Genomic DNA, 16116 nt, shown 5'->3' with positions numbered 1-16116 from the left:
TAGCAGTCACAAAGAATTATTATTACTTTTGCAGCAGAAGCAGTAATTAAGAGGCAGCATTTCAAGGCTTAAATGGATTTTGTCTTTTGGTGTATTTTTCCACCTCATTCAGTTTCCATGTGATGGGTAGGTTACAAACTGCTGCCTTGTTTTTAGATGGGTATGGCACACGATGTATGCCTTGCTGTAACCCACGCTGTCAGGCTCATTCATTCATGCCTTTCATAGCGTTGATTTAGAATAGACGTCAAACCCACAGTGTCCAGCTGGTGCGTGACTGGGTGTTACCTTCCTCCCCAGAGCACATTAACGCCTTCCTTGGGTTTTAAAGCATGTTGCAAAATTTTGTTATTGGATTACTTGTACTTTAGCTTACTTATTTAAACAGACTTGAATCCAAGCCTGTTTACTCAGGAACATGGTTGGTCACATTGACGATTTCATTTAAAAGACACCGTCTTTAAACTTACAAAAAATAAAGAAAAAAGAAAAACCACCGTCTTAGAGCCTCTCCAGTCGTCTAGCTCAGGTTCGCAGTGTGGTCTTTCACTGACTGCTTTTTCTTTTTCCTTTTTTTTTTGTCTTTTTGCCTTTTTCTTGATCTGCTCCCTTGGCATATGGAGGTTCCCAGGCTAGGGGTCCGTTTGGAGCTGTAGCCACCGGCCTACACCCCAGCCACAGCCACATGGGATCTGAGCCACATCTGCAACCTACACCACAGCTCTTGGCCACGGTGGATCCTTAACCCACTGAGCAAGGGCAGGGATCGAACCCGTAACCTCATGGTTCCTAGTCGGATTCGTTAACCACTGCACCACGACGGGAACTCCTCATTGTCTGCTTTTTCTTCCTGTATCCTTAGCTAAGTTTTTCATGATATCAGTGTTCATAACTGATGAACTCATTATATTCTCCCGTGTTTTTCATCACCTACCACACACGTGATGCGCGCGCTTGCCGCAGTCTCGTACTGTGGATTCTCACACACGGCTGGTCTATCCTTGGTCCTTTTGGAGGCTTTCTGTCACTACACCCACGTGTGTCATCTCTGGAGGGGACCTGTCACGGTCCCTCCATGCACACACATAGTCGCTTGGATTCATCTTCATACTCATTCCAGTGTGATGGTTTTATAGGAAATCGTGGATTTGTTAAGGTTCCTTCTTAAAAAAAGTTACTGAGAGAAATATGTACTGTCTCTTTTATTTATTTATGTAAAACTTAGTTTGCCAACCCCGACTTCATGGAATCCATCTCGGATGTCGTTGATGAAGTGATTCAGAACTGCCCCATCGACGTGCGCCGTCCGCTGTATAAGGTACAGGCTGCTTGGGTAAGGTGCTTGGGTTTCATTCCGCAGTTCTCAGCAAGTCCCAGCGTTCTCAGACTAATAGGGTCTTCCCATCATATGCAGCATTGCTGTTCCACTCCTGTTTTATAGGATTTGTCAAAGACAAGTGCACTGGTAAAATATTTTTCTTGGAAGAGAGATGACTTAAATGTTTGGAAATAAGACTCAGTTAAATGGAAGCACTTAATTGAAATATTCTTTTATCTTTATTTTTACCTGGCCAGTTATATTTCACATTGGACAATTTTAACCCTGTGTCTTTTTTTTTCTTTTCTTTTTTTTTGGTCTTTTTGCCATTTCTTGGGCCGCTCTCGCGGCACATGGAGGTTCCCAGGCTAGGGGTCGAATCGGAGCTGTAGCCGCCAGCCTACGCCAGAGCCACAGCAACGCGGGATCCAAGCTGCGTCTGCAACCTACATCACAGCTCATGGCAACGCCGGATCGTTAACCCACTGAGCAAGGGCAGGGACCAAACCCGCAACCTCATGGTTCCTAGTCGGATTCGTCAACCACTGCCCCACCATGGGAACTCCAGCCCTGTGTCTTGATGGAAAGAGAAATGGGTCCTTCCCTCACCCTTTGCGTGAACTTACTGGTCCTGCTTCCTGTCCATTTAAGTTTGTGCCAGATATGCTGTTTCCAGAAAGAAGTCAAAGCCTGAAGTGGAACAATCTAGGAGAAAATATACTTATGTAATATTTTTTTCCAAAATTCTTTGAGTACAGGGAGTTTTGACCTTGCAGTGAGGAAAAGCTAGGCTGTGTAATTACAGGATAAAAGAGAAGTTTGCTGGATATCGAGAGGGATGGTAATCCCTCATCTGCAGTTACCTCTGCTTGGGAGCCTCCCTCTGCCCTCAGCTTCTAACTTCCTCCTACGTCCTCAGGCTCGGGGAGCGGAATTTTAAAGGGGAGAGTTCAGACTCAGTAGTGAGGGTGTAATAAATTTTGTTTCCTCTACACAGTGGGGTACTGTGCAGCCTTTGAAAAGAGTGAGGTAAATCGCAGTTCCTGTGTGGCACAGCAGGTTAAGAATCCAGCGTTGTCACTGCTGTAGTGTGGGTTCAGCCCTTGGCCTAGGAACCTTCACATGCCATGGGTGCAGCCCCCCCCCCCCCAAAAAAGAATGAGGTAAATCAATGTAAATTCAGATGAAAAGATGTCTATGATACATATTGCTAAGTGAAAAAACAAGCTGCAACATTTACACCTGGTAGTATTTCATTTTATTTAAAAATATAGTTGGCGTATATGTATAAGAAAAGGCTTTGGATGACACATGCTGAACTCTGAGAATGTCTTTGGGGATGGGAGATGGATCACTTCTACTTTTTGTCTTAAAATTGTTTGAAGTTGTATAGTTAATAAACATTACTTTTAGCAGTGGAAAATATTTTCCTCTATATAGAGACAATTTTTTATGGGTGAAAACAAATTATAATTCTATACTCTTAAACACCTCTCTCTCTCTCAATAAAATGTGCAAGAAAGGGAAAGTAGAGACAGATGGGGGTGTTCAAGTTTGGTAGAATCCGTGCCTTGTCTCCCTGCTTCCTACATCTCCCTTACCCTTAGCTGGGTCGTCTTGTCCGTGAAAACAAGGAACGGCTGAGTCCTCATTTCGTCGTGGGGGAAGTGAAATGTCTGCCAGTGGTTCAGATGGTTCATGAGAAGGTGACTATTTCTCATTAGACAGTTTCACTCCCGTTCAGTGGATGTACGGGTTCGTAAGGCAGAGATGGCTTTGTAGACGGGGCTCCCTGCTTAGTGGGTATTGACCTTGACCCCTGAGATGGACCCTGCTCACATGGAGCCAATTGGTCTGAGACACTTAAAAAAGAAACTTGAGATGTAGTCAATGTACAGTAGTATATAAATTTCCTAGTGAGTCGCGATGTTTAAATTTATGCTCCGTTTCTCTAGCATTATAAAATGTTGGCTGTATTCTCTGTGCTCTATAGTATATCCCAATAGCTTATTTATTTTAGACATAAGTAGTTTGTATATCTTAATTCCCTCCCTTTATCTTGCTGTCTCCCCATTAATAACCACGAGTTTGTTCTCTATTTGTGAGTGTATTTCCTATTTGTTATGTTTGTAGTTTGTTTTCTCTGTTAGATTCCACATGCATGTCACATCATCCAGTATTTGTCTTCCTCTGACTTATTTCACTTCGTATAATACTCTCCAAGTCTATCCATGTTGTTGCAAATGGCAGCATTGCATTCTTTCTTTAAAGACTGAGTCATATTCCCTTGGGTATCTGTACCACGTCTTTGTCCGCTCCCCTGTTGATGGACATGTGCGTTGCTTCTGTATCTTGGATTTTGTAAATAGAGTTTGTTGCTAGGAACACTAGGGGTACATACACATCTTTTTGAGTTAGTGTTTCCACTTTCTTTGGATAAATACCCAGCAGAGGGATTGTTGGATCATATGGTAGTTCTATTTTTAGTTTCCTGAGCAATCTCCATACTGTTTTCCATGGCGGCTGCACCCATTTACGTTCCTTCCAGCAGTGCACAAGGGTTCCGTTTTCTCCACATCCCGGCCGATATTTGTGTGTGTGTGTGTGGTCTTGTGGATGATAGTTCATCTGACAGGTGTGAGGCGATGTCTCATTTTGATTTTAATTTGCATTTCTCTAATGATTAATGATGTCGAGCATCTTTTCATGTGCCTGTTGGCCATCTCTGTGTCTTCTTTGGAAAAATGTCTGCTCAGATAGTCTGCCCATTTTTTGATTTTTTGATTTTTTTTTTTTGGTCTTTTTGCCATTTCTTGGGCCGCTCCTGCGGCATATGGAGATTTCCAGGGTTGAATTGGAGCTGTAGCCACCGGCCTACACCAGAGCCACAGCAACTCGGGATCCAAGCCGAGTCTGCAACCTACACCACAGCTCATGGCAATGCTGGATCCTTAACCCGCTGAGCAAGGCCAGGGATTGAACCCGCAACCTCATGGTTCCTAGTCGGATTCGTTAACCACTGTGCCACGACGGGAACTCCTTGATTGTTTTTTTTTATGTTGAGTTGTGCGGGCTGTTTATATATTTGGGTGTTAATAACCCCTGTTTTTTATGTTGAGTTGTGTGGGCTGTTTATATATTTGGGTATTAATAACCCCTGTTTTTTTGTGTTGAGTTGTACGGGCTGTTTATATATTTGGGTATTAATAACCCCGTATTGACCATGTCATTTGCAAATATTTTCTACCTTTCATCACCTACTATTTTCATCTTGTCCGTAGTTTCCTTTGTTGTTCAAAAGCTTTAAGTTTAATTGGGTCCCATTTGTTTCTTTTTGCTTTATTTCCTCTGATTTAGACAGGTCCAGAAAAACATTGCCACTCTCTATGTCAGGGATGGAACCTGCGTCCTCATGGATGCCAGTCGAGTTTGTTACTGCTGAGCCACGACGGGAACTCCAAGAGCCTTTGGATTTCGAGTCCATTTCCCACATCTTTGAAAACCCATGCTTTTCCCACCACGTGACCCTGAGGATCATGGAAAATGTGGGAGGAAGGTGATTCCCCAAAGAGGGACACCCGCTCCCGGCCCTTTCCCCACCAGGACCGGCCTTGCCTCCCGGGGGTGGTGGCAGCAGGGTCTCCGCCCGCCCCGTTTGCTGGCTGTGCTCCCTCAGCTGTGTGCTGCTTTCAGGGCCTTGGCAGAGTGACTGCAGCCTTGTGAGGGGCTGGAGGGAGCTGACTGGGAGCTGACCGTGTTTCTCTCCTGTCGGGCTCTGTTCCCTGTGGGGGTGGAGGGACACGCATGGGCCCACCCCACTCTGCTGCCCGCGGGCTGGGGCCCTGCATGGGTGGGTGAGCCCCAGCACCTCTTCGCCTGCTCCCAAGGCTGTCCGGTGGGGCCGCAGCCCTGTGGTCACCCTGCAAGGGAGCCAGCTGGCAGGCCACCTCGCTCTCGCCCACCTGTCACTGTCACGGGGCTTCAGGGAGGGTGAGGACTGTCTGCTGGCACCCCCACCTCTGCCACGGCCACCGCCAAGGGGACTGTTCCCAACACAGAGGGCTTGATGAGCGAATGGAAGTTTCACACCGAGGCCGAAGCATGTGCTTTGCTGTCCCTTAACCGGCCGGGTCCCGGCTTCGGTCGTGCTCTCTTCCCCTGGCGATCTCGGACCAGGGCTTGGCCAGCTTGTTCTGCACAGGGCCGGACGGTGACTATTTCTGGCTTTGTGGGCCATCGGGTCTACACCGCATCTGCTCTCTTCTGCCCAGGCAGCCTTGTGACCGGGAGGGGCTTGCTCCTAGGAGCTCATGCAGGAGAACAGGTGTTGGGGACGTGGTTGAACTTTCCAGATTGGGCCTCACAGGCCAGTCAGGCCGCGGTCACTTAGCACATCTGCTGCTGCTGTTGGGGAGGACTTCGGAGAGAGTGGCCGTCTGCTCCTCCCCCTGCAGGGCCCCGTGGCTCCATTGTAGCGGCTCTGCCCACTCGTCTCCTGAAGCCACTGCCCGGGGTGAGGGCTCCGGGCAGGCATCTCGACGGGCGGGCGGCCTTGTTGGGATTCACTCTGTGTGTTTAGTCCTGCCTTCCCCACCCCTCCTCCTGAGTGTGGACGTGCGCTTGCTGTGGAAAGAACCTTCCACCACGACATCTATGTTCATGAAATGCACGGATGTTTGTCTGTGGGATTTTGAAAGTACTTCCAAGACCCTCTCGGAGTTGGAAGGCGTAGTAGGTACGAGTGCTTCTGCACAGCTGCTCTGCGAGCCGAGTATTCTGCGTCTCCAGCCTTGCCCTTACCCCATCGCTGCCCCCTTACCTGCTGGGCCCACGCTTGTCCTGCCGCGGGGCTTACACAGTTCTCAGCACTGAAGCCACTGAAGAAGCAGGAAGCTGCCGCTGGTACCCGAAGACGTCCACCACCGAAGGGGGAAGCAGCCCCTGCCGAGCTCTGTCGGTTTACCTGGATGGGCAGGATGCCCTCTGGGAGGCCGGCTTCCTGACCTCTGCCCCGTGCACTGTGCCTCCAGCCCCCTGGCCTCAGGGCAGCTGTGGTGGCTGAAGCGAAGCAGAGCTCCGACAGCTCCTTGGTGCCCGAGGCCTGCCGCTCCCCTTGGCCGAGCTGCTCCCAAAGACGCCCAGGGGACGGTCGGGCCAGGCCTCCTTCCGTTTCCCAGGCTCAGTCGGGAACTGCGGGTGGAGATTCTCAGGTGAAGCAAGAAGAGGCCCTCCTGAGACCACCTGAGAGCTTGGCCTTTGAGTTAGCACTTACTCAGGCTAAGAGACAGGAAGAGGATGGTGGAGAAAAAAATACGGCCTTGAAAATTTAGATTCTTTTTTTCTTTTTAGAGCTACACCTGCGGCATATGGAGGTTCCCAGGCTAGGGATCAAATTGGAGCTGCAGCTGCCGGCCTACACCACAGCCACAGCCATGTGGGATCTGAGTCCTGTCTGTGACCTACACCACAGCTCATGGCAACACTAGATCCACAACCCACTGAGCGAGGCCGGGGATTGAACTCACATCCTCATGCATACTAGTCAGGTTCCTAACTTGCTGAGCCACACGGGGAACTCCCTGATAATTTAGATTATTTTAAAAAAGCAAAACAGTTTTTTTTAAGACAAAAGGAGTCATAATCTAATGCTTCTTTCAGTCTGGCCTGTAAGAAGGGCATTCACACGCCGCCTGTTTCTGTTCGAGGGAGATGGGTCTGCAGGGGACCCGTGTGTCAGAGGTGAGTCTTGGATACCCGTGAGTCCTCCGAGGGGCCAGGCCGTTGAAGGCAGCGGGTGCTGCTTGAAACAAGAAGTTTTCCGGCCTGGCTGTCCCTGGACACCACCCGAGGAGCATCAGCATATACAGGTGTCTGGTCCCACCCAGAGTCTCATATAACTGGGCCAGGCATCTGGCTTTTGAAAGCATCCCACATGATTTTACTGCGTAGCCAGATGGAGAACCACTCTTAGCAATTAGCTCACTGGGTTAGCCAGTGTTTAGTACCTTGGATGCTTTGTTTGAGGGCTTTGTAATGTAACTGAGTGTCTTCTCTTCCTGAATTCTGTTTATCAGATGTCTGAGTTTCCACTAAATACGAGACACTATTCTTGTTAAATTAGAAGATTCGCGTATGTATGAGAGAGGGTTCTTGTCTTCAAGGGCTTATAAAAAAGCTAAATATAATACTGAAATAATTCCCAGGAGTTCCCTGGTGGCCTAGTTGGTTAAGGACCTGGTGTTGTCACTGCTGTGGCATTGGTTCTCTCCCTGTCTGGAACTTCTGTGTGCCACACGCACAGCCAAAAAACCCTGAAATAATTCTCCTGGGAACCACCAAGCTACACGTCATTAAGGTGACTCATGGAAATTATGGGCATGGCGAGAAGGGCAGATTGCATATCATTAGAAGGGTTCAAGAAAGGCTTGGAGAAGGTGGTGTGGAGGTGAGTCTGGGGCGTGGCCTGCAGAGCCGAGAGGAGGAGGCAGGCCAGGTGGAGGGCACTTGGCGGAGGTGGAGGTGGGGCCAGGGCAGGGTTGCAGAAATCTGCCTTGAGCGGAGCCCGAAGTGGTGTTGAAGGTGGTGGGGAGGAATCTCGGGGCAGTGGGAGGGGCCGGCAAGACAATATATATATTTTTAAAATTTATTTATTTTTTTGTCTTTTTGCCATTTCTTGGGCCGCTCCTGCGGCATATGGAGGCTCCCAGGCTAGGCGTCTATTCACAGCTATAGCCACCAGCCTACACCACAGCAACACTGGATTCCAGCCGTGTCTGCGACCTACACCACAGCTCACGGCAACGCCGGATCCTTAACCCACTGAGCAAGGCCAGGGATGGAACCCGCAACCTCATGGTTCCTAGTTGGATTTGTTAACCACTGCTCCACGACGGGAACTCCTCCTACAATATTTTTAAACCTGCTTTATCAGTGGCTTGGGAGTTGACAGAAATTCTTTTTCATTATGTTTGTCAAGCAGATGTGAATGCATCTTGATACAGTTTAAGGAATGATATTTTCACAGCAGATTGCTTAAATAGGGTTTATATATTATAGTGATGTTAATACCCTTTAAATCAGAGAAGCATATTGTACAGTTGTGTGTGTGTATATATATATTTATATAAATATATATATATATTTTAGCTTTTTAAAGCCACACCTGCAGCATATGGAGGTTGCCAGGCTAGGGGTTGAATTGGAGCTGTAGCCACCAGCCTACACCACAGCCATGTCAATGCCAGATCCAAGCCATATCTGCACCTACACCACAGCTCACAGCAACGCTGGATCCTTAACCCACTGAGTGAGGCCAGGGATCGAACCCGCAACCTCATGGATCCTAGTCAGATTCGTTTCCACTGCGCCACAACGGGAACTCCCTACATATATGTATATAATTTTTTATTCATAATGTTGAATGAGTAAAAATGTCTTTAATACTTGAAAGAAAAATATTTACTGTAAGATACTGGTTTTTTCCAGTCCTTCTCAAAACAGGCCTTTTAGTCAGGTGAGATCCTGAATGCGGTCTGATCAGTGAGCAGGTGGGAAGGCAGTTTGGGGTGGTGGTGGACAGAGCAGGTCCAGCCCCGGCTCCACATGCACCCCCATCATCCTTAGCCGATGCGTCCTGCGCAGGTGTCCAGAAGTGGCACAACCCCGGTGTCCCCAGGAGGGAGGAGCCATGCTCACAGCCGCACACGCCCTGCCTGGAGGAGAGGCCTGTCGTAACGAGAGCGAGGATGGGCTCGGTGCTGACCCCACGGTTGTCACTGCCTTGAACAAATGTGCAGCGAGCACCCTTGGAGGGCCTGGCCTTGTGTGGCACTGGGACCGACCCTGAGGGCAGTGTATGACCTGCGGGCTCTCGGGGACACTGCCAGCCGGTGCTGTCCCGCGTGACCGGGGCGGGGGGGGGAGTATTCAGTTCCTGTGGCGTTTAGTAGAGTCGCCACTGGCCACGTGTGGCTGAAGAACATCATGTGACACGCTGTCTACTGTATTTAAATGCAGCAGCTGTGGCTGTGGCCACCACGAGTCCTGAGGCTGCTGTGACTTCCAGCAGCTGGGTAGCTTGTTCCAGCTGATCAGCAGTCAGTTGGTCCTGAAGGTGGAACTTCTCCCTGCAGACCCTCAGGGTGGGGGTGGGGGTGGGGGGGGGGTCGGCGTAGACTCCCAGGGGGACCACAGCCTCACTGGCCGCTCTTCTGGTTTCACCTGCTGATCTGGAGGCTGAATGGGGGTGGAGGTTAACAAGAAAGGAGTGCTGGCTGCCTCGCCCGAGGGCAACAGGAGGCAGGAATGGGTGAATCTGATCTCCTCTGACCTGTCACCCGGGTCCCCAGACGGGAAGGCGTGTCCCGCACGCTGGCGCCTGTGCCTTCTGCTGACGGGTTCAGGGCCACCTCAAGGTCTGGGAGTCGGGCTTTCTGGCTCTGTGAGGCGGTGCTTGGTTTTCCTTCTCCAGTTTTCTCAAATGGTTACTTTCCCTAAGAAAGGTCAGGATGCACTTAATTCCACTTTCATCACCCTGGGTAATATCCTGCAGCCTGAAAGGATCCGACTTTTCTATCCGTTGATAAGAGATTTAGTGCGGTTCCCTTCTGTCCCTCTTCCACGCACGCAGGCTCCTGTCGCAGCCGCTCAGGGGCCCTAGAGTGATGGAGGGGAGGGAGCGGCAAGGCCCCCACGGCACCCTTCTGGAAGGGCTCAGGTGTTAATTGGACGCCCCCCCCCCCATGATCGTTAAGGCAAAGTAGCTAAAGATCAAATGTCACTTTGGCTTTAGATGTTTATTATGACAAGTTGTCTGTTGATTTAGCTTGTTTTGGCCTCCTGGACCTTGCAGAGCTTTGTAGTGTCCACAGGGAGCCCGTGGGAGAATTGCTTTATGTTTTCTCTTGGTTATAATTGGAGAAAAAGCACAGAGAGAAAGAATTTCTGGGGTTCCCATTGTGGCTCAGCTGGTTAAGAACCTGACGTAGTCTCCTTGAGGATGCGGGTTCCACTCCAGACTTTGCTCAGTGGGTTAAGGATCCAGTGTTGCCACCAGCTGCTTAGGTTGCACATGTGGCTTGGATCCTGTGTGGCTGTGGCTGTGGTGTAGGCCTGTAGCATGGATTCAGCCCCTAGCCTGGGAACTTCCACATGCTGTAGAGGCGCGGCCCCAAAAAAGAAAAACAAAAACCCAAACCAGACAAACAGAATTTGTGACACAGAAAAAAAATACGATTGGTACTTTTTTGATCACATTACCTTTGCTTCAGCTGTTATCTTTTCATGTAGGTTGAAGTGTGTGCTATTCAGACCATCAGTTTGGTACGGGGGATTTCGCCGTGACCGGTGGAGAAGAGCGTGAGTGGGTGTCCTCATGGAAGGAAACCTCTGCTTTGTGTCTTTTAGAATGTCGTTCTTTCAGGAGGCTCGACAATGTTCAGGGATTTTGGACGTCGACTGCAGAGAGACTTAAAAAGGGTGGTGGACGCCAGGTTGAAACTCAGCGAAGAGCTCAGCGGCGGCAGAATAAAGGTAGCGGCCCGAGCGGGGCGGGGCCTCGGGGGCGGGGCCTCGGGGGGCGGGGCTGGTCCACCCCCGCCCGAGAGCTGGGGGCCTCTGCGTCTCTGCAGCCCAGAGTGAGACAAGCTTGAATTGCTCTCTCAGGCAAACAAATTATCTGTAGAGGTTTGTTTCCTGAACTCCCTCCTTGCGCGCAGTTGGGGTGATGTAGACCGCAGCGTCCCCGCTCCGCCAGCCGTTTCTTTTGTACCCTGAGCGGTCAGGCAGGTGGCGTCGCAGTGTCCTGAGATGCTGTCGGCTTACAGGGTGGAAACATTCTCATTAAATCAAAGTTACTACTGTGAGCGGGGAGTTAGGTGTTTTTCTCCAAGCTAATAACTCTCAGCTAGCTGGGGAGTTTACTCCACCATCTGGCGAGGTTGGGCTTCCGTGTGGAGTACATGGGAGCAAACTGGGATCCCTAGTGGGATTGCACTGCTGGCAAAATGTAATTTCTTACGGTATTTCTGCGACACTTATCTTTATTTGGAATTCTCTCTACGTGCTAAAACATCTCATTTGTTTAGTTAGGAAAAAAGCGATTGGGTTATTTGCTTGCATGTTTCACTTTTTAGAGTGGCTTTGGGTAAAGGTAGTGCCCTTGACCTGTGTGCTCTGGGGATTCTCCGGCTGGGCCGGGGGAGGGGTGGGGTGGGGTCCGGTGTGTGCCAGGTGGGTGTGGCCCCAGCTGCGGCTGCAGGATGGGAGGAGGTCCTGTCTCCGGGAAGGCGGTGGGGTGCACGCGTCTGCCTGCCGGGCGGGGGCGGGGTAAACAGGGGAGTAAACACCTCCCTTGGCTTTCCAGCCCAAGCCCGTGGAGGTTCAGGTGATAACGCACCATATGCAGCGCTACGCGGTGTGGTTCGGGGGTTCTATGCTCGCCTCAACTGTAAGTCCTTTTCGAGAGTGTTCCATGTGTTCATTTCTGTGTCCTCTGCAGAGTTTGAATAAATACTGTCTTACGGAGGTTAAATTGTGTGTGTTCTTATTGTGTAGCTCTAAACGGCTGTACATTTAATTCTGTGGGCTAGAAAGAATGTTTTGACTGCCGTTTAAATTGCGCGGCTAATTCTCGAGCATCCGGGCCAGACCCTCAGTGTGGAGGCATCTGAAAAGTACTCGAGACATCTGGCATCAGTCATTTCTTCCAGTGACTTTTCCAAGCAGCGATGGCTTTTCCTCCTCAAATATGTGATTAGCTAACGAATTGCTGTTTTAAAAATGCGGTCAGAACCTGTGCCGGTGGGGGAGGAGTGGAGGTTGCGGGGAGGCTTTTCTCATTTGCTTACTAGCGACTGTAATTGTATTTCCTTCTGGACCATTTTTTGTGTTCCTCCGACCTTGCCTCGCAGCCGGAGTTCTTCCAGGTCTGTCACACCAAGAAGGACTACGAGGAGTACGGCCCCAGCATCTGCCGCCACAACCCAGTCTTCGGCGTCATGTCTTAGTGTCACGTGCACACCTCTCCCGCAGGCAGCGCTGCTGCGGCGGCGGCGGCGGCCCGGGGAGGCCTGCTCGCTGCCCAGTGCATGGGGCGCCTCCCGGCAGCTCCGCGGAGCACCGGCGCCCGCCTCCCTCCTCCCTCGCTCGCCGCCCCGCCGCCCGCCGCCCGCCCACCCGAGCTTCTAGTCCACTGGTGCGATGCTGAAGGGATTCAGCCGCGGCTCGACAACCGTAGGGAAAACCCTAGAATACGGCACAGAACAGTTCCCGCAGGACAGTGAGGGGCGCACACCCCTTCCCTTCCAGACTATTTTTGTAAATAAAATGTTGTAAACTTGAAATACAAATTGATGTTTATATTTCCTATCATTTTGTATTTTATGGTATTTGGTACCACTGGCTGATCCTGAGCACGAATCGATCCTGGCGTCCTGCAGTGTTGTAGCGACACGTTTCTAATTGTGAGGCATGTTCCGATATGTTTGCAGGCAAACAAAAGGACACAGGGCAAACTTTTTTGCCACATGTTTGCTAGAAAATGATGACACTTTATTGGAGTGATAGGAGGTTTAAACACTAAGCAGTATTGTATGAGAATTATTACGGACAACGTTATCTTGTTTTTTTTTGTTTGAACTTTCCGGAGAGGAGCTGTTTTACAGAAGATGCTGGTTTGCTGTTGGTGAGCTCTGGATGAACGACTACCTTGCACCGTTGTAATAAAAGCAGTTAGGCTCTTTATAAAGATTTCCTCCTGCGCTGTGGTGGTCTTTTACTTTCTCCCTTTCTGCGTCTACTTCGTCTAAAGACTTGAATTTCTTTGACATCAGTGACGGATCTGATGACTGCCACCCAAGTTTTGGGGGGAGTTTCCTAAAATGCGGTGAACTGCCTGCCCTTCACCTGGTCATTGGAGTGATGTGGGTGAGCCTGGAGAGTCCTGGGGGGGGGGAAGCGGCGACCCTCCTGGTGACGCCCACCGTCCTTCCTGGGAATTCGTGATTCATGGCTTTGAGCTTCCAGTAAGTACTCTGACATTGGCTGAGCAGACTGCTGGTTTGAAAGGTAATTTGCTCAATTAAGAGATTTCATTTTATTCATTCGTCATAATACTTAAATTACTTTTTTAAACTGTTAACTATGCTATTTCTTCTAGGTCATGAAAGATGTTGTGTTCTCTGAAAATTTGCCTTTGTAAAGAGACATTGGGTTTTATTCTGTAAGGTTAAGAAGAAGTTGGGGAGCACTGCCATAATCTTTAGGTTCAGGATGGTAACCTCTGGATCTCCCGCGCTGTAGACGGTCCCTGCTGCTCGCTCCTGATGCTCAGCAACCCTGGGCCCTCGGGCTTCTTGGTGGAGGGTCTCAGACCCCTCGGTTCTTCCCTTGTCCAACAGGCTGCTTCTCCGCCTTTCCCCTGGGGTGTGCCCTGCGCAGGGCTCCAGGACCGTTCTGCCTTCTCTGAGTCTTCCAGCCGCTTTATTGCAAGGAGCTGGGGTCCATCTGTCTCCTGCGAGCGCCCCGTGCACTACACATGTCAGCAGGATCGCTTCCTCTAACACCGCCTTCTGTTCAGGAACCATGGCACCTGCAGGGTCCCTCCCGTCTCCAAGGGTGGTGGGTGTCTTCCCACTCGGGCCTTGGCCTCATCAGCCTCACTGTCCCTGCGCTTCTTACAGTGAAGTGCCGTTTCTACCTCTCCACCTGCGTTCCTACCTGTTTTTGCTTGGCCAGGTGCTTTGTGGGCAGGTGCATCTCCCTCCCCCAGACTCCTAGGTGATGCGCTCCTGTGTGTCGGCACCGGTCCTGGGCGTCAGAGCAGTCACACACGCTTTCTTTTTGGGGTGGCTCCTCAGATGACGCTGTGTCAGGAGTCTAGTACTGCCAGCATAGGCTAAACTAGAACTAATGTCACCTGTTCTTCAGGCGCAGAATTCCTAAAGCTTCTCTTGTCCTTGTTGGGGACAGGATTATCTTTGAGGCTGTACTTCTGGTTTTTTTTTTTTTTTGTATTAAAAAAATTTTTATTATTATGATTTACATTGTTGTGTCAATTACTGCTGTGCAGCAAAGTGACCCAGTCATACATCTATACACACTCTCTTTCTCATATTGTCTTCCAGTCATCTTCCATCCCAAGTGAATGGACCTAGTTCCCTGTGCTGTGCAGCAGGACCTCATTGTCTATGCATTCTAAATGGAATAGTTTGCATCTATTAACCCTGAACTCCTTCCCCCACCTCTCGCCCCTTGGCAGCCACAAGTCTGCTGTCCGTGTCTGTGAGTCTCTTTCTGTTCTGTACTTCTGTTTCTCATCTTACAGGCGTTCATCAGAGCGTTTTCTTTTAACAGAAAATTGAAGGGGCCGGGATGCTACATTAGATCTCGACTGGTGTGATTCAGGGGTCTCCGCTGAATTAGAGTGTCAGGGTGGGCGGGAACAGGGAAGACATTTGTGTTATGCTTTCTGTTTTGAAGCCCCACAGGTGATGCCAGTCTGTAGACAGAGCCCAAAATCCTGGTGAGCAGAAGCGAGGGCTTTTGAATCTGAAGGATCTGAGTCTGAATTCTGGCTGTTCCTTAAGCAAATGACTTTTGATCCTGTCTCCTTATCTGAGAATTGCAGTGGCCCTATTGCAGAGTTGTTATAATTTTTTGTTTTTTCCATAAGCCTGCCAGATATTGCATGTAGAAATGGGATATGATTATGCAGTGAGCATTGGTCATTCTGTAAGGAGGAAAAATGCTTAAAGTTAGTAATTTTAAGAAAATCTGCATGTACTTTTTCTTCAGATTGAATTAGCACTAGATCATGATGTAGTGGGGAGTTAAGTGTCACTGGGGCTTATGGGTACAATCAACCTGTGATGACAATGCCTTCTAACTCTCAGTGGACAGTTTTCTGTAAAACATTTCAACAAATGCACACTTTAATGAAGCATATTCTAAAATCTTAAGTCAAGAGTTTTTACAACTATTAAACTTTTAACTAGTGTAGGAAGTTGCTTCACCCTATTTAATGGATACAGACATGAGCTCAGCTTTGTGATGATAAGAATATTATAGGAATGCTTTACTTAAAGAAAATCTAGTAACTGGTGAATATGTGAATATTTGCCAGTTATTTTTCTAACGAGAAGTTATGCTGTCCCTGGCTTGTTCATTACAACATACCAGCTCCTAAGGGCTTCCATTTCTGTGTTTATTAATTTTCTAGCCAAGTCTGGATTAAAGAACATGAGGCTTAGGATTGTTTTCCTGCGCATGTGACAGGGTAGGGAAAAAACACCAGAGAGGGAGGTTGAAAATCCTGGGAGATGGAGTTCTTGCTGTGGCTCAGTGGCTTAAGAACCCCACTAGTATCCATGAGGATGCAAGTTCGATCCCTGGCCCCACTCAGTGGGTTAAGGATCTGGCGTTGCCATGAGCTGTGGTGTAGGTCGCAGACAAGGCTCAGATCCTCTGTTGCCGTGGCTGTGGTGTAGGCCAGCAACTGTAGCTCCAATTCAACCTCTAGCCTGGAAATTTCCATATGCCACGGGTGTGGCCTGAGAAAGAAAGAAAGAAAGGAAAGAAAAGAAAGAAAATCCCTGGGGGAGGAGTGGGTAGCTCTTTGATCCAGGTCCTCTCAGAGGTGGGGGATGACAGGTCCAGAGTCGAGCTGGAGGAGGAGCCCAGGAAGCCCCAGGTGCTTCTAGTGGAACAAACCCATGTGGCTGGGCGCCCTCCACGGGGCTTCCCTGTAACCGAATGGAAGAGGGAAGAAGGCAGCAAGTTGACCTCTTGGGGTTGGGGCT

The 16116-nt window shown here is 49.5% G+C and overlaps 1 protein-coding gene across 4 annotated transcripts in view; it reads left to right on the top strand.

Annotated features, from left to right (window-relative positions):
• ACTR3B (actin related protein 3B) overlaps nucleotides 1-13066 on the top strand; it is a 62123-nt gene extending 49057 nt beyond the window's left edge. For 2 of the 4 annotated variants that reach the window (XM_047763018.1, XM_047763019.1), the window contains 3 exons: nucleotides 1226-1318; nucleotides 10724-10849; nucleotides 11682-13066. In XM_047763018.1, coding sequence (XP_047618974.1) covers nucleotides 1226-1318; nucleotides 10724-10849; nucleotides 11682-11894 — 432 coding nt within the window. In that variant the 3' untranslated portion in view covers nucleotides 11895-13066. Of the gene's footprint in view, nucleotides 1-1225; nucleotides 1319-4675; nucleotides 6688-10723; nucleotides 10850-11681 lie in introns of those variants that run through there. The other 2 variants (XM_047763020.1, XM_047763021.1) reach the window with 2 other exon arrangements.
• The last annotated feature ends 3050 nt before the right edge of the window (nucleotides 13067-16116 follow it).

This window comes from Phacochoerus africanus, chromosome 16 (assembly GCF_016906955.1).
Source record: "Phacochoerus africanus isolate WHEZ1 chromosome 16, ROS_Pafr_v1, whole genome shotgun sequence".
In the NCBI taxonomy this organism is placed as follows: Eukaryota; Metazoa; Chordata; class Mammalia; order Artiodactyla; family Suidae; genus Phacochoerus; species Phacochoerus africanus.
Note: the sequence above shows the minus strand (reverse complement) of the source record. Positions and strands in the feature narration are given on the sequence as shown.